This window comes from Oncorhynchus kisutch, linkage group LG2 (assembly GCF_002021735.2).
Source record: "Oncorhynchus kisutch isolate 150728-3 linkage group LG2, Okis_V2, whole genome shotgun sequence".
Lineage (NCBI taxonomy): Eukaryota > Metazoa > Chordata > Actinopteri > Salmoniformes > Salmonidae > Oncorhynchus > Oncorhynchus kisutch.
This window is the reverse complement of record NC_034175.2, coordinates 9,768,805-9,790,967: the sequence shown is the minus strand read 5'-3', so window position 1 is coordinate 9,790,967 and position 22,163 is coordinate 9,768,805. Positions and strand designations below refer to the sequence as shown.

Sequence of the window (22,163 nt, the reverse complement as noted above, 5' to 3'; positions counted from 1 at the left end):
TCCTGATGACATGATCCTGATGACATGAACTACTCAAGTACGCAACTACACAAGCTCCATGTCAGCCTTGCTCCTTCACCCAGGTAAATAACCAGAGTGAGTGAGACACAAAGTAAATTTCACAAGAAAAATAATGTATCAAAACAATTGCGTAATAACTTGCAAAAAATGTGTCCCCAACAATTCAACAACAGGCTTACATTACGTAGTATCTGTAATTTAGTAATAACTACTAGATAAATACAAATATAGCTCTGCACTAAAACTTGTTCCCCTTAAAAGGAGGCAGTGGATGACGATGCAGTTAACTACAGCCAACTGCAAACACACTGAGGTGGTCAGAGAACTTTGATTTCTAGACCACAAGGCCTACAGTATGGTAAACTCAAGAAAAGTGAATGAAAAACAGCATGTTTTTATTTCAATTTTTTTTAAATAGCAAAATGCATAGCTGTTATACTGTATGTGTATGTACAAACAATGTACAGTGTACAATGTACAAAATAAACTTTAAAAAAGTGGATAATTAAACAAATACAAACATACAATTATTATATGAGCAATTTGCAATTTAACAACAGATTGGGTTAAAAATAAGCACATCATATAGCTCTGTAATATATGAGCTCTGTATATTCCGCATGATTACAACACTTGAAGAGATGTCATTTTGACACGTTGTTATTTGTTAATGTGATTATGCTGTAGACTGTATATCAGGGCTGCCCACCCTCTTCCTGGAGATCTACCGTCCTGTCGGTTTTCAGTCCAACCCTGATTTAACACACCTGATTCTACTAATTAGCTGCTCAACAAGACCTTAACTAGCTGAAGATATGCTAAATTAGGGTTGGACTGAAATCCTACAGGACAGCAGATTTCCAGGAAGAGGGTTGGGCAGCCCTGCTGTAATATTGTTAATATGTTAGGATAAAATGTCCTTATTAAATAATGATATGTCACTTACAGATTTTTTTTCAGATTAAAGTGAATATAGACTTCAATAAATAACGAGTTATGATTCAATTAATGAACTACGAAGGTCTCCCTGACAATTTACAGCCACCTTAATGTACTGAAATATAACATGAATGTACTGAAACATAAAAGCAAGGAAATGTAACACTTAACATGAGATTACACAAGGCTGGATGAAATTACAACAATCTGTCAATGTTAGACATTACAGTTCACAGATAACTTTCCTAATCCTTATCCTTTCTCAACATGGACTGTCCTGGGAACTCTCCAAAAACATTTAACTAAGACCCCTCAACTCACAATACTTCCTCCTTTCTACTTTGACATTTACAGGTTCCATTCTTCAGATACTAGGATGTCACTTCCTGTTCAGTAACTCAGGCCTCAATGGCAGGATCTCCATTGGGGGACGCCTTCCTGAAAGGAAATAATAGGTCAGGTTAGAAATAAAATACAACTCAATACAACTAGCCATGCAAATATTTAATGAGTCATTAGCTCAGTGACTAAATATGCACATACAAATACAGGAAAATGAGACTGTGTGCCTACTAATTCTGAAAGGGCATTCCCGTGTTCGTCAGCTCAAGTCAACAAAGACTCTAGCAGTGGCAAGTGGGTGGTGGCTACCTAACAATTAACATGGGTATCAAAAAATGGGTAAGGGTGTCACTTTTCACATGGGTATATTAGTTATAATTTAATTAGTCAGTGATCGAACACACTTGCTGACTTATAAGTGCAGAGGTGACTCTTTTTGCCATTTCTTATGGCTCACAACCCGTTTAGGGTGAGGGTGGGCTGTGTCCACCCCTCTGACATCATCATGGGCCACCTACTCGAATTTGGTGAGGGGCGCTTTGTCGCACGTGACCTCCGCCTGCAACCCATTCTTTTCCCCATTTTGTGTCTGCAGATTTGGGATGCTATCCCTCGGTAGTCCTAGCCCATTCAACTTCAAGTCTCTGCATTGAAGGACACACATAAACTGAGGCTCAGGAGGGTTCATATAGAGAAACACACATAACCACACTACAACCCTCTGAATATGTTACATTGAGGAACAGGCAGACAGTAGGCTAGAGAACAGCGTTACCCATTAGAGGTGCCGTCACCCTCCTCCACAGTCTTCATCCCAGGGACCTTCTGCCCAAACAACTTGACAGCCAGGAACATCAGCATGCCGCAGCGGTTGGTATAGCAACAGGTGGCGTCCACAGCGATCAATAGCGCCAAGAAGATGGCTATGACAATGCCTGCCACAGCCCCTTTCCCCATCCCACCCTTATTCATCTTGGCTACTGAAAGGGAAGAAGGGAGGGAAGGAGTGAGGGAGGGGATGAAAGGGATGGAGAGGAGAAAGACACAGAGAGGGAGAGAGAATCATGTTTAAACTCAGTAAAACATTTTATCCTGACCGTGAATTCTGTTCTGTAACTGTTTTCTTTCAGAGATATTTTCCTCTCTATTGGGCAATAGTCCGTTTTCCAGTATGTGACTGTGGTAAGGAATGGCATCACCAAATAATGAACTAATTGCTGGCACCTGTGCCTGTTCGCCAGCTCTGCCCGGGACTATGGAAAAACTATTATAAGGTGAGAGCGCAGAAAGGTGGTAGCGGAGGAGCTGATCCATCGATGAACGTGAGGCTCCGTAGCTCTTGCAATTATATTGCACCTATAATGGTGGGAGGGTGTTATTCACTGCTGTGTAGGGCTGCCGACGACAATCAGATAAGAAAGCTTTTTTGGGGGGTTGTTGCTTAAGGTTAAGGCTACTCAGTGCACCTTAGATATGTACCTACCGTCGGCCTGCAACTTGCCATGCCTGTCGGCTCAGCAAGGGTGCACACGCTCAGACCCCACGGGAGCGTCTCGTCAGTTAGACAAGTGAAATGTTTTTAAATGTTTTTAGTGTCATGTCCGTGTCCTATTCTGTTGGCTGAGTCCTGTTAAATGTGTTAAATTTTTAGGAGTACCTTTTTAAATTACAGTGTGGGTTATGAAGGGAGGACAGAACAGTTATTGTAGTGCTGGGTCCTATATGTGCCTTCATCACTATCATGTGGGTCTTTTAACTGTTTGAATTGGTCCAAGCACCTGTCTGCAGTGAAGTCACATGCTTTAAGAGTATTTGATGTCCAGTTTGCTGTGTAACCACATGTTCCCACCTTTGTGTGCAGTGTCACCTAATTACACTGTGTAATTAAGCTCAAAGCATATGTTTTTATTTTATTTTACCTTTATTTAACCAGGTAGGCAAGTTGAGAACAAGTTCTCATTTACAATTGCGACCTGGCCAAGATAAAGCAAAGCAGTTCGACACATACAACACCACAGAGTTACACATGGAGTAAAACAAACATACAGTCAATAATACAGTATTAACAAGTCTATATACGATGTGAGCAAATGAGGTGAGATAAGGGAGTTAAAGGCAAAAAAAGGCCATGCTGGCGAAGTAAATACAATATAGCAAGTAAAACACTGGAATGGTAGATTTGCAGTGGAAGAATGTAAAGTAGAAATAGAAATAATGGGGTGCAAAGGAGCTAAATAAATAAACACCGTAGGGGAAGAGGTAGTTGTTTGGGCTAAATTATAGATGGGCTATGTACAGGTGCAGAAATCTGTGAGCTGCTCTGACAGCTGGTGCTTAAAGCTAGTGAGGGAGATAATTGTTTCCAGTTTCAGAGATTTTTGTAGGTCGTTCCAGTCATTGGCAGCAGAGAACTGGAAGGAGAGGCGGCCAAAGGAGGAATTGGCTTTGGGGGTGACCAGAGAGATATACCTGCTGGAGCGCGTGCTACAGGTGGGTGCTGCTATGGTGACCAGCGAGCTGAGATAAGGGGGGACCTTACCTAGCAGGGTCTTGTAGATGACCTTTAGCCAGTGGGTTTGGCGACGAGTATGAAGCGAGGGCCAGCCAACGAGTGTACAGGTCGCAGTGGTGGGTAGTATATGGGGCTTTGGTGACAAAACGGATGGCACTGTGATAGACTGCATCCAATTTATTAAGTAGGGTATTGGAGGCTTTTTTGTAAATTACTCATTATTCACCATGTACTTTACAGTGTCCCAGAACTTTTTTGTGTTTGTGTTGCAGGAAGTAAATTTCCTTTTGAAAAAGCTAGCCTTGGCTTTTTTAACTGCCTGTGTATATTGGTTTCTAACTTCCCTGAAAAGTTGCATATAACGGGGGCTGTTCGATGCTAATGCAGAACGCCACAGTTTTGTTTGTGCCTTACACCACAGTTTTCTTCTTTCTACTCAGGCTCATTTGCATAGACAACATAAATATAGTAGGGCTCCTATGTGAGATACTCCACGTTGTCTTATGAAATTAAATGTTTAATAAAGTATGTCATTGTTTGTTATACTTTTGTTGAGTTCTGGTGTGTCCTTCACTCTGACATACCGGTTAATCGAAAGGTGGTGGTAGCAATTCATTACTCTGCTCAATCCAGTATTTGTCCCACCTCTCGGAAGGTCTCAAGCTTTATTTCAGTACCTCAGTATGCCATAGCAGCTTACCAGGCTGTGGGACGTTGAAGTTCAGCTTTGCGGGGCTGGAGGAGCCGTAGGGGTTGACGGCGAGCACCTCCACGTGGTAGTCTGATTTATACTGCAGGTCATGGAGGTTGATCACTGTCGAGTTGGACGGCAGGTCCTTCTCCCTCCAGTCCTCGTCCACCTTATTCTAAGAAAGAGAGAGGAGAGGGGGGGGGGGGGGAGTGCAAGGTCTTGCATACTCTGTAATGTCTTGATCTTTTCTCTTCACTGAAAAACAAAAACGCATGCATACTCACCACTCTGTAGCGGACGGTGTAGTGGGTAATGGGGGAGCCTCCGTTGTTCAACTGTGGTAAAGGGATTGAGAACATATTGCCCTCAACCTTCCCCTCGCTGGCCACCAGGGCCGGGCTGTCTGGTTCCCCTGGGGAGGGAGGCAGGTAGAGGCAGTGTGTTGGTACAGTAGGTACAGAGGTCAGGGGTGTTCATGCATCAGCCAGCTTATAACTACACAGTGTGTGAAACTGTTGTAGTAAAATCTACTGTCATGTTAGGGATGTTTCACAACATGTGTCAGTTCTTTACCTCCTGCGGGCCCGAATGCCGATGGAATGGGAGGATGACATCAGGAGCGGGGCAATAATGGAGCATGAATAGACATCAGCGAGCAGGTGATGATGTCATGTGGATGATAATGTGATAGTGGAATGAGTGAATTATGCCAGATACATTTTTCTTACAGCCAATATACAGCTGAAGTCGGAAGTTTACATAGATCTTAGCCAAATACATTTAAACTCAGTTTTTCACAATTCCTGACATTTAATCGTAGTAAGAATTTGCTGTTTTAGTTCAGTTAGGATCACCACTTTATTTTAAGAATGTGAAATGTCAGAATAATAGTAGAGAGAATGATTCATTTCAGCTTTTATTTCTGTCATCACATTCCCAGTGGGTCAGAAGTTTACATACACTCAATTAGTGTTTGGTAGAATTGTCATTAAATTGTTAAACTTGGGTTAAATGTTTCAGGAAGCCTTCCACAAGCTTCTCACAATAAGTTGGGTGAATTTTGGCCCATTCCTCCTGACAGAGCTGTTGTAACTGAGTCAGGTTTGTAGGCCTCCTTGCTCACACACAATTTTTCAGTTCTGCCCACAAATTTTCTATAGGATTGAGGTCAGGGCTTTGTGATGGCCACTCCAATACCTTGACTTTGTTGTCCTTAAGCCATTTTGACACAACTTTGGAAGTATGCTTGGGGTCATTGTCCATTCGGAAGACCCATTTGCAACCAAGCTTTAACTTCCTAACCGATGTCTTGAGATGCTGCTTCAATATATCCACTTAATTTTCCCACCTTATGATTCCATCTATTTTGTGAAGTGCACCAGTCCCTCCTGCAGCAAAGCACCCCCACAACATGATGCTGCCACCCCTGTGCTTCACGGTTGGGATGGTGTTCTTTGGCTTGCAAACCGCCCCCTTTTTCCTCCAAACATAATGATGGTCATTATCATCAAACAGTTCTATTTTTGTTTCATCAGACCAGAGGACATTTATCCGAAAAGTATGATCTTTGTCCCCATGTGCAGTTGTAAACCATGGTCTGGCTTTTTTATGGCGGTTTTGGAGCAGTGGTTTCTTCCTTGCTGAGCGGCCTTTCAGGTTATGTCGATATAGGACTCGTTTTACATACTATAGATATAGATATAGATACTTTTGTGATACAGTGAATTATAAGTGAAATAATCTGTCTGTAAACAATTGTTGGAAAAATTACTTGTGCCATGCACAAGGTAGATGTCCTAACCGACTGAAATTTGTGGAGTGGTTGAAAAATGAGTTTTAATGACTCTAACCTAAGTGTATGTAAACTTCCGACTCCAACTGTAGATAGACACTCAAAACAGTAGGCAATATGGATATACTGTAGCTTGTTGACACAAGTAATGCAGTTTGAACAATGATAGTTGGTGACAATTAGTAATAATTATACTGCATTTGCCTAGATATGATGCGATTGGGAGTGAGGAGAGAGAGAGGAGGAAGAGGAGGGTGACACTCACGTATGCCCTGTGTGCGGACAGTGAGCTCTTCGGAGAAGCCTCCCTGACCTAGGTGGTTCTGTGGGGCAAACCGCACAGAGTAGGTGGTGTAGGGATTCAGATCTTTGATAACCAGGGGGTCTGCACACAAACAACAGGGTACATGAACACACATATTACTTTTATATATGTATACACTCAAACTAATCAAACTACTCATATCACTAAAATGGTCATCAGAGGCCTCCCCTGTTTTAGGGTAATCAGTGTTCAGATACGACTTCTAGTCCTCAGTGTATTCATTGGCTTCATCTTAACTGTCTCAAACATCATCTACAGTATTTCATTAAATAGATTGGTCACTGAGAGCCAGGTATTTACCTGTGGACTGGATGACTCTCTCCTGCCAATTGTTCTCACGTCCTGTCTTCCACTGGAGGGTGAAGTGGGTGATGGGAGAGCCCCCATCCACCAGGGAAGCCCCCAGGGTGAAGTGGACCGATGTGGGCCCTGGGGTGCCACTTACCTGGGATGCTTTACCTGGCCAGGCTGGGGGAGGAGAGATGAGAGAAACATGGAGAACAAGAGGATTTAATGAGGGGGAAATAGGGAAAAAGGAGGGAGGTGCAGAGCAGTTCAAAGACAGAGAGGTGAAGAGGGAATGAGAATGTCAGAGATGAAAGAATAAGAACATTGTCATTAGAAATAAAAAATGGTGAACACTGCAAATGTAAATAAACTCACCAAAAAAAGAAACGTCCTCTCACTGTCAACTGCGTTTATTTTCAGCAAACTTAACATGTGTAAATATTTGTATGAACATAACAAGATTCAACAACTGAGACATAAACTGAACAAGTTCCACAGACATGTGACTAACAGAAATGGAATAATGTGTCCCTGAACAAAAAGGGGGTCAAAAGTAACAGTCAGTATCTGGTGTGGCCCCCAGCTGCATTAAGTACTGCCGTGCATCTCCTCCTAATGGACTGCACTAGATTTGCAAGTTCTTGCTGTGAGATGTTACCCCACTCTTCCACCAAGGCAAGTTCCCGGACATTTCTGGGGGGAATGGCCCTAGCCCTCACCCGCCGATCCAACAGGTCCCAGGCGTGCTCAATGGGATTGAGATCCAGGCTCTTCACTGGCCATGGCAGAACATTGACATTCCTGTCTTGAAGGAAATCACGCACAGAACGAGCAGTATGGCTGGTGGCATTGTCATGCTGGAGGGTCATGTCAGGATGAGCCTGCAGGAAGGGTACCACATGAGGGAGGGGGATGTCTTCCCTGTAACGCGCAGCGTTGATATTGCCTGCAATGACAACAAGCTCAGTCCGAATATGCTGTGACACACCGCCCCAGACCATGACGGACCCTCCACATCCAAATCGATCCCGCTCCAGAGTACAGACCTCGGTGTAATGCTCGTTCCTTTGACGATACACACGAATCCGACCATCACACCTAGTGAGACAAAACCGTGGCTCTTCAGTGAAGAGCACTTTTTTGCCCGTCCTGTCTGGTCCAGAGACTGTAGGTTTGTGCCCATAGGCTACGTTGTTGCCGGTGATGTCTGGTGAGGACCTGCCTTACAACAGGCCTACAAGCCCTCAGTCCAGCCTCTCTCAGTCTATTGTGGACAGTCTGAGCACTGATGGAGGGATTGTGCATTCCTGGTGTAACTCGGGCAGTTGTTGTTGCCATTCTGTACCTGTCCCGCAGGTGTGATGTTCGGATGTACCGATCCTGTGCAGGTGTTGTTACACGTGGTCTCCCACTGTGAGGACGATCAGCTGTCCGTCCTGTCTCCCTGTAGTGCTGTCTTAGGCATCTCACAGTACGGACATTGCAATTTATTGCCCTGGTGAGGACCTGCCTACAACAGGCCTACAAGCCCTCAGTCCAGCCTCTCTCAGTCTATTGAGGACTGTCTTAGCACTGATGGAGGGATTGTGCGTTCCTGGTGTAACTCGGGCAGTTGTTGTTGCCATTCTGTACCTGTCCCGCAGGTGTGATGTTCGGATGCACATCTGCAGTCCTCATGCCTCCTTGCAGCATGCCTAAGGCACGTTCACACAGATGAGCAGGGTCCCTGGGCATCTTTCTTTTGGTGTTTTTCAGAGTCAGTAGAAAGGCCTCTTTAGTGTCCTAAATTTTCATAACTGTGACCTTAATTGCCTACCATCTGTAAGCTGTTAGTGTCTTAACGACCATTCCACGGGTGCATGCTTATTAATTGTTTATGGTTCATTGAACAACATGGGAAACAGTGTTAAAACCCTTTACAATGAAGATCTGTGAAGCTTTTTGGATTTTTACGAATTACCTTTGAAAGACAGGGTCCTGGAAAAGGGACGTTTCTTTTTTTGCTGAGTTTAGAGTACCTACACTTTAGCTAAAATCGCCCACTGTTTTCAGTTATTTTAGAATTTTATAGTGGTTTGTGGCTGCTTGTCCCTTTATAGAAAGGTAAAAACTGATTGAATCAATGTTGTTTCCATGTCATTTAAACCAAAAAATGGAATGCAATGACGTTGAATCAACGTGGAAAACTGATTGGATTTGCGAAAATGTATCATCTTAGGGAATTTCATATTTCATATTCATATTTCATATTTTTTCATATTGTTTTCACCTAAAATCCAATGACTTTTTTTGTTGATTTCACGTTGAATTCACATTGAGCTGACGTCTCTGTCCAGTGGAATGTTGTGTTAGCGCTAAGTATTATCATAACAGAGTAGGAAGGTCAAGGGTGGCCTTACTCTGCAGGCTGAAGTCTGTGGAGGCGTTGCCAGCAGGACTGATAGCCATGCAGCTGTACAGCCCTCCATCCGAGGGAGTCACATTGTCAATGACCAGGACATAGCCATCCTCCATTCTCACTCGACCTCCACCAGCGTCCTGTATCCACACAAACACAACCAGACAGGAACTCGGAGGAGAGAAATATAACAAAAATGTATTCTCTGCCTGATTCTCCCCCAATATTTGTTGTAATTATTGCCACTGTGTGAATGCATCGTCTGTCTTACCACTGTTAGCAGGTGGTCATTGTTGGTCTTCCTGACCCACTGCAGCGCGGGCATAGGGTGTCCTGAGACGTTACATGACACTGAGAGAGTCTGGCCTGGCTCCAGCTCCATCTTCTCCTGGCTCAGCACTGCTACAGGATGCTCTGTAAACACGCACAGAACAAGAGGCAGGACAAACTGAGTGCTTTGTGTGACAATAACAAACAAATTACAATAGATAAGAATATGTGTAATTTATTAACAATATATGTGCATCTTCTGTTAAATAGGAACAATTATTTTGTTGTGCGTTCAGATGGCTTCAAAGACCAGCAAGGTATTGGTATGGTTAAGCCAGCAAGATATTGCCATTGTATCTGGTTAGGGAGTGAACGTTATTTACAATAAGGGTTACATGGAGAAAAACGGACCTCTCTGAAATGAAAATGGATGGGCCTCCTTTCAGCAAAATATATTTGACCTAAACCTTCCCAGAACGCTTGAAAAATAAAACAAGTGACCCTCCCCTATACCCCAAATAATAATGAAAACATAAAGTGGATAGCAGGGAACATTGTCTACCATTTACACTTACTTCTTCGACAGACCAGAGCCTTAGATATGACGTTTTAGAAACTGTTCTATGTCCTGTAAGCATTACATGACAGCACAGGAATTTTTATTTCACACAGGGCTGCGGCCCGGGATAAGAAGGTTATGGGTTCGCAGACCACCGTGGACAAGAATATGGGTGGAAAGATTTCCTTTATAGTAAAAGCATTGCATAAATCTATAATGGTATTTGCAGGTCCTTTTATAAACCTTTCATGCAATTCTAAGTAATTTTACATATTAGCAGAATATTTTTTAATAACACACAAACTACTGAAATTACAGGCTAAGAATGGACAGAAAGTTATATTTCTTCAATGCCAAATATCTTGTTTTAAATTAAACTGTCCTTGTTTGCAAATTCTTAAATCTCTGACATCATGAGGAATCTTGAAGTTAGGCCTACCTTTCCACCCCAGACAGAGTGGGACTACCTTTCCCCCCCAGACAGAGTAGGACTACCTTTCACCCCCAGACAGAGTAGGACTACTTTTCCCCCCCAGACAGAGTAGGACTACCTTTCCACCCCAGACAGAGTAGGACTACCTTTCCCCCCCAGACAGAGTAGGACTACCTTTTCCCCCTAGAGAGAGTAGGACTACCTTTCCCCCCCAGACAGAGTAGGACTACCTTTCCACCCCAGACAGAGTGGGACTACCTTTCCCCCCCAGACAGAGTAGGACTACCTTTCACCCCCAGACAGAGTAGGACTACTTTTCCCCCCCAGACAGAGTAGGACTACCTTTCCACCCCAGACAGAGTAGGACTACCTTTCCACCCCAGACAGAGTAGGACTACCTTTTCCCCCTAGAGAGAGTAGGACTACCTTTCCCCCCCAGACAGAGTAGGACTACCTTTCCACCCCAGACAGAGTAGGACTACCTTTCCCCCCTAGACAGAGTAGGACTACCTTTCCCCCCTAGACAGAGTAGGACTACCTTTCCCCCCTAGACAGAGTAGGACTACCTTTCCACCCCAGACAGAGTAGGACTACCTTTCCACCCCAGACAGAGTAGAACTACCTTTCCCCCCTAGACAGAGTAGGACTACCTTTCCCCCCTAGACAGAGTAGGACTACCTTTCCACCCCAGACAGAGTAGGCCTACCTTTCCCCCCCAGACAGAGTAGGACTACCTTTCCACCCCAGACAGAGTAGGACTACCTTTCCCCCCTAGACAGAGTAGGACTACCTTTCCCCCCTAGACAGAGTAGGACTACCTTTCCCCCCTAGACAGAGTAGGACTACCTTTCCACCCCAGACAGAGTAGGACTACCTTTCCACCCCAGACAGAGTAGAACTACCTTTCCCCCCTAGACAGAGTAGGACTACCTTTCCCCCCTAGACAGAGTAGGACTACCTTTCCCCCCTAGACAGAGTAGGACTACCTTTCCCCCCTAGACAGAGTAGGACTACCTTTCCCCCCTAGACAGAGTAGGACTACCTTTCCACCCCAGACAGAGTAGGACTACCTTTCCACCCCAGACAGAGTAGGACTACCTTTCCCCCCTAGACAGAGTAGGACTACCTTTCCCCCCTGGACAGAGTAGGACTACCTTTCCCCCCTAGACAGAGTAGGACTACCTTTCCCCCCTAGACAGAGTAGGACTACCTTTCCACCCCAGACAGAGTAGGCCTACCTTTCCCCCCCAGACAGAGTAGGACTACCTTTCCACCCCAGACAGAGTAGGACTACCTTTCCCCCCTAGACAGAGTAGGACTACCTTTCCCCCCTAGACAGAGTAGGACTACCTTTCCCCCCTAGACAGAGTAGGACTACCTTTCCACCCCAGACAGAGTAGGACTACCTTTCCACCCCAGACAGAGTAGAACTACCTTTCCCCCCTAGACAGAGTAGGACTACCTTTCCCCCCTAGACAGAGTAGGACTACCTTTCCCCCCTAGACAGAGTAGGACTACCTTTCCCCCCTAGACAGAGTAGGACTACCTTTCCCCCCTAGACAGAGTAGGACTACCTTTCCACCCCAGACAGAGTAGGACTACCTTTCCACCCCAGACAGAGTAGGACTACCTTTCCCCCCTAGACAGAGTAGGACTACCTTTCCCCCCTAGACAGAGTAGGACTACCTTTCCCCCCTAGACAGAGTAGGACTACCTTTCCCCCCCAGACAGAGTAGGCCTACCTTCCCCCCCCCAGACAGAGTAGGCCTACCTTTGCCCCCTAGACAGAGTAGGACTACCTTTCCCCCCCAGACAGAGTAGGACTACCTTTCCCCCCCAGACAGAGTAGGACTACCTTTCCACCCCAGACAGAGTAGGACTACCTTTCCCCCCTAGACAGAGTAGGACTACCTTTCCCCCCCAGAAAGAGTAGGACTACCTTTCCCCCCAGACATAGTAGGACTACCTTTCCACCCCAGACAGAGTAGGACTACCTTTCCCCCCTAGACAGAGTAGGACTACCTTTGCCCCCTAGACAGAGTAGGACTACCTTTCCACCCCAGACAGAGTAGGACTACCTTTCCCCCCTAGACAGAGTAGGACTACCTTTCCCCCCCAGACAGAGTAGGACTACCTTTCCCCCCCAGACAGAGTAGGACTACCTTTCCACCCCAGACAGAGTAGGACTACCTTTCCCCCCTAGACAGAGTAGGACTACCTTTCCCCCCCAGAAAGAGTAGGACTACCTTTCCCCCCAGACATAGTAGGACTACCTTTCCACCCCAGACAGAGTAGGACTACCGACACATAATTTTTTTTAACGTTTTAACTGCTGGCTACTCTTCTTCAATGATTTAACCCAGCGAGAGAAGGTCACAAGTGTTTCCCTAAAAGCTGCCTGGGTTTAAACATCTTCTGTTGCACAGAACGTGAATAGATTAATCAATCGATAGTGATAGAATTATACGAACAAAAATGTAAACACAACATGCAACAATTTCAAAGATTTTAGTAAGTTACAGTTCATAGAAGGAAATCAGTTATTTGAAATAAATAAATTAGGCCCTAATCTATGGATTTCACATGACTGGGCAGGGGAGCAGCCATGGGTGGGCCTGGGAGGGCATAGGCAGGTCCACCCACTGGGGAGCTAGACCCAGCAAATCAGAATGAAATTTTCCCACAAAATGGCTTTAATAAAGACAGAAATACTCCTCAGCACCAACCCTTCCCCTCCTCAGAATATCTTGCAGGTGAAGAATCCGGATGTGGAGGTCCTGGTCTAGCGTGGCTACTTACACATGGTGTGCGGTTGTGAGGCCGGTTGGATGTACTGCCAAATTCTCTAAAACAACGGCTTATGGTAGAGAAATTAACATTACATTCTCTAGCAAAAGCTCTGATGGACATTCCTGCAGTCAGCATGCCAATTGTACACTCCCTCAAAACTTGAGACATCTGTGGCATTGTGTTGTGTGACAAAACTGCATATTTTAGAGTGGTCTTTTATGGTCCCAGCACAAGGTGCACCTGTTTAATGATCATGCTGTTTAATCCGCTTCTATCGTAGAAATATAACTTTGCTCTATGCTTCTGAAAGCATGCATTTCATAGCCTGTAGCCTATAGGCTATTGGTCATTTGATTGAGACCACACAAAATACCTGATATTGTGTGACCAGTGGAGAATCAGAGATGAGGGGCGTCATCGGGCACATATCGATGTATAGCCTTATAATCAACTAATTTTAAAACACTAAGAAATATTGGAATTTCATCAATTACAAATTACATGACCCTCCCCAGAACTAGATGTAAAAAAAAAATACTAAACCTAGAACTTGACTGAAATTGAAAAAGCATGAACCTTCCCCATTTTCCTCAAAGGTGCCCATTCTTTCCATCAATCTTTCTGAAAACACCTGAAGATTAAAAATACATTCTCTGATGAGAGACACACAATGCTGCTTTTCCCTGGTTGAAAATGTGACACGGGTAATGGGTTTGAATGGGATGAAGTGGTTTGTTTTCTGAAACAGCTTCTCGTGGCTCAGGCTCACTAGACTGTCTGACAGAAAATGGTTGCTTACACAGAATCAAATTCTCCATGATATCTCTGTATATCAGGAACGTAAACATCTGGAAGGAAGTATTCAAATAACAAGTCATTTTTTATCTGTTCTTTTGGAGAAAGCTTGGTCTTACGAAGCTACAGCTGTTTGTTTCCAGGAGGAGTGTGTTTCCTGATGTTCTCTAACAAACCACACCTGAGACATCCAGCATGATCATGGCACTGCTCTCTGAGATTTTATTCTTGGCCGTGCAGATGTACTCTCCGTAGTCGCTCCTGACAACGGACGAAATAATGAGCTCGCTCTTGTCTGAGTTGTACTTGTAGCGGGACTCATCTGAAGAGTCTGGGCTGAGGAGGGAAGCGCCAACAGACAGACAGACAGAAGTGAGGCCTGGTGCTACAGAACATTAGCACGCTGCTGATAAGGAAGTTGACAGGAAGTGAGACACACAGTCAACCACACAGACAGGATGGCACGCCACATTAGTGGTGTACTGAGACATAAATTACCACATAAATATAGACACACTGGAGGCCTTCACCCAAACATACACTTTCCAATACACACTAGTTTTTCATTTCTCTCGCTCTCTCTCTCTCTGTGTTATTGCAAACTGTTTTTAGCAGGATACTCTGGCTTTACACACATGCACATCAGTGTGAACAAACACACACACTCACACTGTCCAGATGATGTTCGGTTGGGGGACTCCCTCGACCAGGCAGCTGAGGGAGACATTGGTCTCTGGTCCGGCCGTGACTTTCTTCACCTCCTCATGGATCTTCGCTGTGGGAGGAACTACAGCAGGAGGGTCAGAGGAGACATTATTTATTATAGTCAACAACAACACACACCTAATCCTCTGGTCTATACAGAGTTTGTACGAAATAAAGATCCTAAAACATCCCTTATTCCCTACTGCACTTTGAGTAACCCCACCGTTGACGGAGATGGAGATGTCGAGCTTTTCGAAAATGGGCCGGTCCTTGATTTTAGCCTCACAGGTATATGTTCCTCGATCCTTCCTGTTGATGTTGTTGATCTGTAGAGAGTTGTCTTTTAGTCTTGTGATCCGACCTGCTGGGAGCAAAAGACGGCAACAGGAAAAAGAAAGATCAGCCCCATCTCAGTGTCAGGAACACGTTCTGTCTGCTTAATCATCAATATAACCAAGCTTCAAAAAGCAATCAAGCTCTCTCTATAAGGTTGTCTATGGTGGTGTGAAAATGAAACAGGGTCAGGGCTTGTCTGGTGGTTATTTTTAGTGTGTTTTGTCCCTCTGGAAAAAGACAGATTGAATCAGATGTTTCCCAGGGAAGAGTCCGGGAAACATCCCTCGATTTGATGGCAAATTGGATTAGCCTATGAGCTACGTGACCCCTTCTGCCCCTCAACAGCCTGTCCACCATCGCCACCTCTCCATCGGTCACAGGCAGGCAGGCAGCAGCTAGTGCGAGGAGCTAGGAAGCTAAGAGACCCCCATACCACATGAACAATCAGAACCGAGGGTACCCCTCCTACCTTCAGAGTGCAGTTTCTCATGGTCCCTCTCCCAGTTGACTTCCACCACCGGCTTGCCAGTGACCATGCAGGTGATGACCACATCTTGACCCTCCAGGAACTCATGGTAGGCCAGTGTTTCCCCGAAGGATGGCCGCTCTGGGTGAGTTGAGAGAGGGATGGAGAGAGCGAAAGGGTCATTGTGTGTGTGTGTTTTTGGTTTTACTATCCTCAAGGAATATTTCACCGGTCCCAACAAGGAAAAAGGATATCTTAGGCTTAGGGTTTAGGGTTATAATTAGGGTTAGGGGTAAGGGTTAGGAGTTGGGTTGGGGATTTGAGATTTGGGGCTAAGTTTAGGATTATGGAAAATTTCACTCTTCCCCACAAGGAAAAGGGCTATTTTAGGTTTAGGGGTTCGTTATAGGGTTAGGGTTAGAAATAGGTTTAGGGTTCAGGGTTAGGAATTGAGTTGGGGGTTTGGGGTTAAGGTTAGGGTTAAGGGTCAGGGTTAGGGGTGAGGGAAAATAGGATTTTGAATGGGAATGCATGTTTTGGTCCCCACAAGGATACTAAAACAAACGTGTGTGTGTGACAGAGATATGAGCTATGTGGCGTCTTTGATCTTGCAAGACAACACTAACTAGCTCAATACTCAAACAATACGAGAAAAACCCTTCAACACTAACTCTTGGTCACATTAGCCAGGTGAAAAGTTTTACTTTAAACATCTTACCATAGACAAAGATGATATAAGATGTATGATCTATGTGACCGGTGTCAAAATCACATAAGCACGTGTACCGTCCTGCATCCTCCATCTTGGCATTCCTGATTAACAGTTTTGACGATGTCTCATCCACTTTCTCAATCTGGTCTTCTTCAGCATCCTCTCCATCTTTCTGCCAGGTGATGTCTCCTTCCCCACCAGCTAAGAGGGGTTATGTGTGATTATATGTATCATATTTTAAAAATTTGTTAGGATATATACATATATATATATATATATTTTTTTTTAACCTTTATTTGACTAGGCAAGTCAGTTAAGAACATATCATTATTTTCAATGACTGCCTAGGAACAGTGGGTTAAAATAACAGCCTGTTCAGGGGCAGAACGACAGATTTGTACCGTGTCAGCTTGGGGGTTTGAACTTTTAACCTTCCGGTTACTAGTCCAACGATCTGACCACTAGGCTACCCTGCCGCCCCGGGGTCGGACGTTTACATACACCTTAGCCAAATACATTTAAACTCAGTATTTTACAATTCCTGACATTCAATCCTAGTAAGAATTGCCTGTCTTAGGTCAGTTAGCATCACCCTTTATTTTAAGAATGTGAAATGCCAGAATAATAGTAGAGAGAAGGATTTATTTCAGATTTGATTTCTTTCATCACATTCCCAGTGGGTCAGAAGTTTACATTCACTCAATTAGTATTTGGTAGCATTGCCTTTAAATTGTTTGACTTGGGTCAAACGTTTCAGGTAGCCTTCCACAAGCTCCCCAAAAGTTTTGGGAACCACAATAAGTTGGGTGAATTTTGGCCCATTCCTCCTGACAGAGCTGGTGTAACTAAGTCAGGTATGTAGGCCTCCTTGCTCGCACACACTTTTTCAGTTCTGCCCACAAATTTTCTATGGGATTTGTGGGCTTTGTGATGGCCACTCCAATACCTTGACTTTGTTGTCCTTAAGCAATTTTGCCACAACTTTGGAAGTATGCTTGGGGTCATTGTCCATTTGGAAGACTCATTTGTGACCAAGCTTTAACTTCTTGTAACGAACTTCTTCTCCGTCTGATGATGAGTAGGACCAAAGCGCAGCGTGGTAAGTGTTCATGTTATTTTTATTTAAACTTAACACAAAACAAAATAACAAAGAGAATAAATGAAAACGAAACAGTCCTGTTAGGTGCAGAAACACAAAACAGAAAAAAACTACCCACAACCCATAGTGGGAAAACAGGCTGCCTAAGTATGGGTCTCAATCAGAGACAACGATTGACAGCTGCCTCTGATTGGGAACCATACCAGGCCAAACACCTAGAAATATAACACACAGAACAAAACATAGAATGCCCACCCCAACTCACGACCGGACAAATCTAAAATAGAGACATAAAAAAGGAACTAAGGTCAGGATGTGACACTTCTTGACTGATGTCTTGAGATGTTGCTTCAATATATCCACATAATTTTTCTCCCTCATGATGCCATCTATTTTGTGAAGTGCACCAGTCCTGCAGCAAAGCACCCCAACAACATGATGCTACCACCCCTGTGCTTCACGGTTGGGATGGTGCTCTTCGGCTTGCAAGCCTCCCCCTTTTTCCTCCGAACATAATGATGGTCATTATGGCCAAACAGTTCTATTTTTGTTTCATCAGACCAGAGGACATTTCTCCAAAAAGTACAATCTTTGTCCCCATGTGCAGTTCCAAACCATGGTCTGGCTTTTTTATGGCGGTTTTGGAGCAGTGGCTTTTTCCTTGCTGAGCGGCCTTTCAGGTTATGTCGATATAGGACTCGTTTTACCTGTTTCCTCCAGCATCTTCACAAGGTCCTTTGCTGTTGTTCTGGGATTAATTTATTTAGATTTTCCCATGATGTCAAGCAAAGAGGCAATGAGTTTGAAGGTAGTCCTTGAAATACATCCACAGGTACACCTCCAATCGACTCAAAAGATGTCAATTAGCCTATCAGAAGCTTCTAAAGCCATAACATCATTTTCTGGAATTTTCCCAGCTGTTTAACTTAACTTAACTTTAACTTAGTGTATGTAAACTTCTGACCCACTGGAATTGTGATACAGTGAATTAGAAGTGAAATAATCTCTGTAAACAATTGTTGGAAAAATTACTTGTGTCATGTACAAAGTAGATGTCCTAACTGACTTGCCAAAACTATAGTTTGTTAACAAGACATTTGTGGAGTGGTTGAAAAACGAGTTTTAATGACTCCAACCTAAGTGTATGTGAACTTCCGACTTCAACTGTATATATATATATATATATATTGCCAGAACATTGTACCAACCTTTGCAGAGGAGCATGGCATTCTCACCCAGCAACAAATCTGGTTTGCTGGTGATGATTTCCATTTTGGCCTCTGACACAGTGAGGAAGAAGAGCAATATTAGAACAACCTTTCAGACACCTAACAGTAACACCACTTGAAGCTTCTATATTCTGGAATAACTATTGAAATGGAGAACCTAGAGCCCAAAATTTGGGCATGCCTATCGACTTGACTAAGAATATATTAGTGTGATTAATCAAATACCACCAAACCACAACTGCCATGTATTTTCTACACTGTATCTCTAGAACAGACTGTAACGATGCACTCATCAACACTATACATTTATAAGAGAGATCAGTTGATTGATTTGACCTGGGACACCTGCAGAAGGAGAGAGGTCTCAATTGCACCTGTCAACACTGAAGCCCTGCAGATAGACATCAATCTGGAGATAGTAAGTTAGGCCTACAAATAGGCTCCTGGGGACTAATTGCAGCATGCCGACAGGCGGCCAGGAAAAAACAAGCAGGGACCTTGGCAGTGATGGACTTCCTGAGCAGCACACTATTCCTTCCTGTACTGAGGCTGAGAATGGCTCTATGGCTGTGGATGAGACAGGCTCTATGTCTGCGTCCCAATTCTCTTATATGGCCACATCTCCTTCCCCTCATAACTTACTTTCTTTCTGTCTTTTGTCTTTGTTGGCCACTGAAAGTTGAAATGGTTGGATAGACTTCCAACCTTTTGCTTTACTTTCCCCAATCATCAATTTGGTTGTAAAACAAGGTCAGGGGGCTCTTGGAGCCTAAACCAAATTACAGCAGCGGGATGATGTAGCCTTAACAATCCCGGCTGGGTTAATTAGGATGAGTTTAGATGTGGTGGAATTAGAATAAGAGTAGTTAGTTGGCATCTCTTTTTTGGCATTTTAAAGATCACTGCCAAATTATGGGCTGGGGTGGATTCAGAAAGCATTTATCTCCTATTACAATTCAGCCTCAGGAACAGATGAGCTTGGACATTGCTCTGGATACACCTCACACTCAGAGCAGAGATAGAATAAAGAAAATCTATTTTTTAACATAAGAGATAAACAAACTCAGTATTCTCTCCTATGTCCTAGTATTCAGGATGCTGTATAGTTGTAGTACCACATTCATGTACTTGAGGAATGTGTTGAAAGTGCTATATATTGTACATGTAGGGAAAATTGGCAAGGAAAATGTTCACTTTAGTTAGCTCTGTAAAGTTGGATTGAATCCCTTAGGTAAGATTAAATACATGTTAATGAAAAGTAAGACAAACAAGCAAAGTGCATCTCATGACAGAACACAAACTGTGAACCATGTTCCCTGTGAGGAGAACCCTACAGATGTAGGATCTTAATTTGAGCCAGTTTGCTACAGCATGAAAATAATCCTGCAGCAACAGGAAATGTGCATTATTATGTGGATTATAATGAATTTCCATTTTTGTATGGGTTGATAAATTTATTTTAAGGGGAAATCAAGTCTGAAATGTCAAAGTCGAAATTACAAACTTCGGAAGATTTTTAAACACACACCAAGTTTTAAATGTCCTACATCACAGGAAAGTTCTCCTGCAACATGTTGATCAAATTAAGATCCTACATCTGTAGCAGTGATATGATCATCAGATATAGGCTATACCAGCTCTGATATACTGATTTCAAGGGTTTTAATGAAGAAAGTCATTACACTGAAGCATAAATACCACATATTCAAAGAAATGAACTCCAACAGTGAAATTTTTTGTCTATATGTGTCTATATTATTTAAACTATAGGCAAATGCATATTGACAAATAATGAACAAATAAACAAATGAATAATCGAATAAATACAATTAAAAGCAAAAAATAGTCCCACTCTCAACAAATATAAAAGCAGGCCTAATTAATATGATTATTTACAGAAATATTTAAACCTTGAAGTGTTTAGGATTTTGTATTCTCACCTGAAAAACCAAGGACCAGCATTATGGAACACATTCTCAAGATGATCATCGATTCAGCCATTTCTACTTCAAAGTTGTCACTATCCTCAATGAATGGATCGATGTAGTCCTTGACACCTGCTGCATGCAATTGCGCGCGAAAACAACAGTGGTGGAAACATATATTTCATGCTTTTATAGGCAAGAGGAGAGAACCAGGGAGGCAGACAGGGACCCCACAATCTCTAAAATCTCTGCATGCTGCCCTCCCCTGCTCAAATCCACACCCCTTAACATTTTCGGTTCAGATCATGCACCGGGGAAAAATAATGCTGGAAAGTAGCCTTCCCTACCCTATCAGGCGCCACCGCAGGCCCCTGCCTCCGCTCCAAAACACCGGATAAAAGGAACTCTGCACTCTGCACTCCCCCAGGGACGAGATGGAAGAAGATATTTTTATCACTCGACTCCATCAGTTTTAGTTAAAGAGCAAGTTCATCTGAATTCATAATGTGATGAAATTAAGCAAATAAAACCTGTATTCTTGATTTAATAAAGCTTTTTCATTTCTTGACCTCATTTTTCTGTTCCCATAATTTCTGTTTGTAGAAAATGTCACAATTTGTGTCCGATTTCTCTGGAAAGCTCATGTAAAATGTTGATAATTTATGTTTTCAGCATAAATAACACTAGGTAAAAAAGAGAAAACAATACAATCAAAGTAGCCGAAATTACAGTGTGCCATGAATGGAAAAATAATGTCTCAGAATAAAAATATTCAAGATGCAGGGATTGTACATAGTTGCACTTATTTTATGGAGAGCACTTATTTTATGGAGAGCACTTATTTAATTATCCAACTTCAAAATAAACTGTTACTTGTGCGCTGCACAAGGTATAGATTCGTTTCACATTACAGTAATTCTGACATAGCTGAGAGATGCAGTATGAGACGTGATAAATCGACCATAGGTCGTATTTTATACTTTTTTAGGGAGAGCAACAATAAGGTTTCTCCGGGGACGTAAAAAAAGTCAAATATGTTTCCAAATAAAAAGTCATCAAAGTGAGGGCATTTCATCTTCTTTTCACCAAACTTTTAACCTAAATCCAATGAAAATGTTGTGTTGATTTCACGTTGAATTCACGTTAGTTGACAACTCAACCAAGTGTAAATCAGAACTAGACTTTGATCTGACGTCTGTGCCCAGTGGGATCCCTCACTTCAAATGTAGAGTTAAGAGGAGATTATGTACACACATTTCAGTATAAATCTTGCAATCAAATTAACAATCTGCAAATTCCGGCACCGCATTTGCCCCTTTGATTGTGAACATCCTGGAAACTAGGGCATGGTGTTTATCGTAAAATGAGCATGAAGGTCATTTGGGACGCAAATTAAGTATTTTTCCACAGAATCCTATGAAAACACAGTTCAGTTTCAAGCCAAGCCGGAAACCTACCTACTTTTCATCTTGGTACAAGACATGTCTATTTAAGGTGCACACTCACATACTCATATAGGTTAAAGCATTGGCCTGT

At 43.2% G+C, this 22,163-nt stretch overlaps 1 protein-coding gene across 4 annotated transcripts; it reads right to left on the bottom strand.

Moving 5' to 3' along the window:
* Positions 1-395: 395 nt before the first annotated feature.
* On the bottom strand, positions 396-20,805 carry ncam3 (neural cell adhesion molecule 3). Of its 4 annotated transcripts, none has more exons than XM_031787059.1 (16): positions 20,643-20,805; positions 18,682-18,753; positions 16,381-16,575; positions 15,666-15,803; positions 15,084-15,224; positions 14,825-14,942; positions 14,337-14,491; positions 9,580-9,722; positions 9,310-9,448; positions 6,923-7,090; positions 6,562-6,682; positions 4,790-4,919; positions 4,515-4,680; positions 2,078-2,279; positions 1,821-1,946; positions 396-1,398 (listed from the first exon to the last, which is right to left on the bottom strand). In XM_031787059.1, the coding sequence occupies exons 1-16, from the start codon at positions 20,701-20,703 to the stop codon at positions 1,359-1,361; spliced, it is 2,115 nt and encodes a 704-aa protein (XP_031642919.1). In that variant the 5' UTR covers positions 20,704-20,805; the 3' UTR covers positions 396-1,358. The 4 variants fall into 4 exon arrangements, with proteins under 4 accessions (XP_031642919.1, XP_020360870.1, XP_020360861.1 ...); XM_020505281.2 differs by having other exon boundaries at positions 2,078-2,282; positions 4,790-4,917; positions 6,563-6,682; XM_020505272.2 differs by having other exon boundaries at positions 2,078-2,282; positions 15,084-15,221.
* Between the last annotated feature and the right edge of the window lie 1,358 nt (positions 20,806-22,163).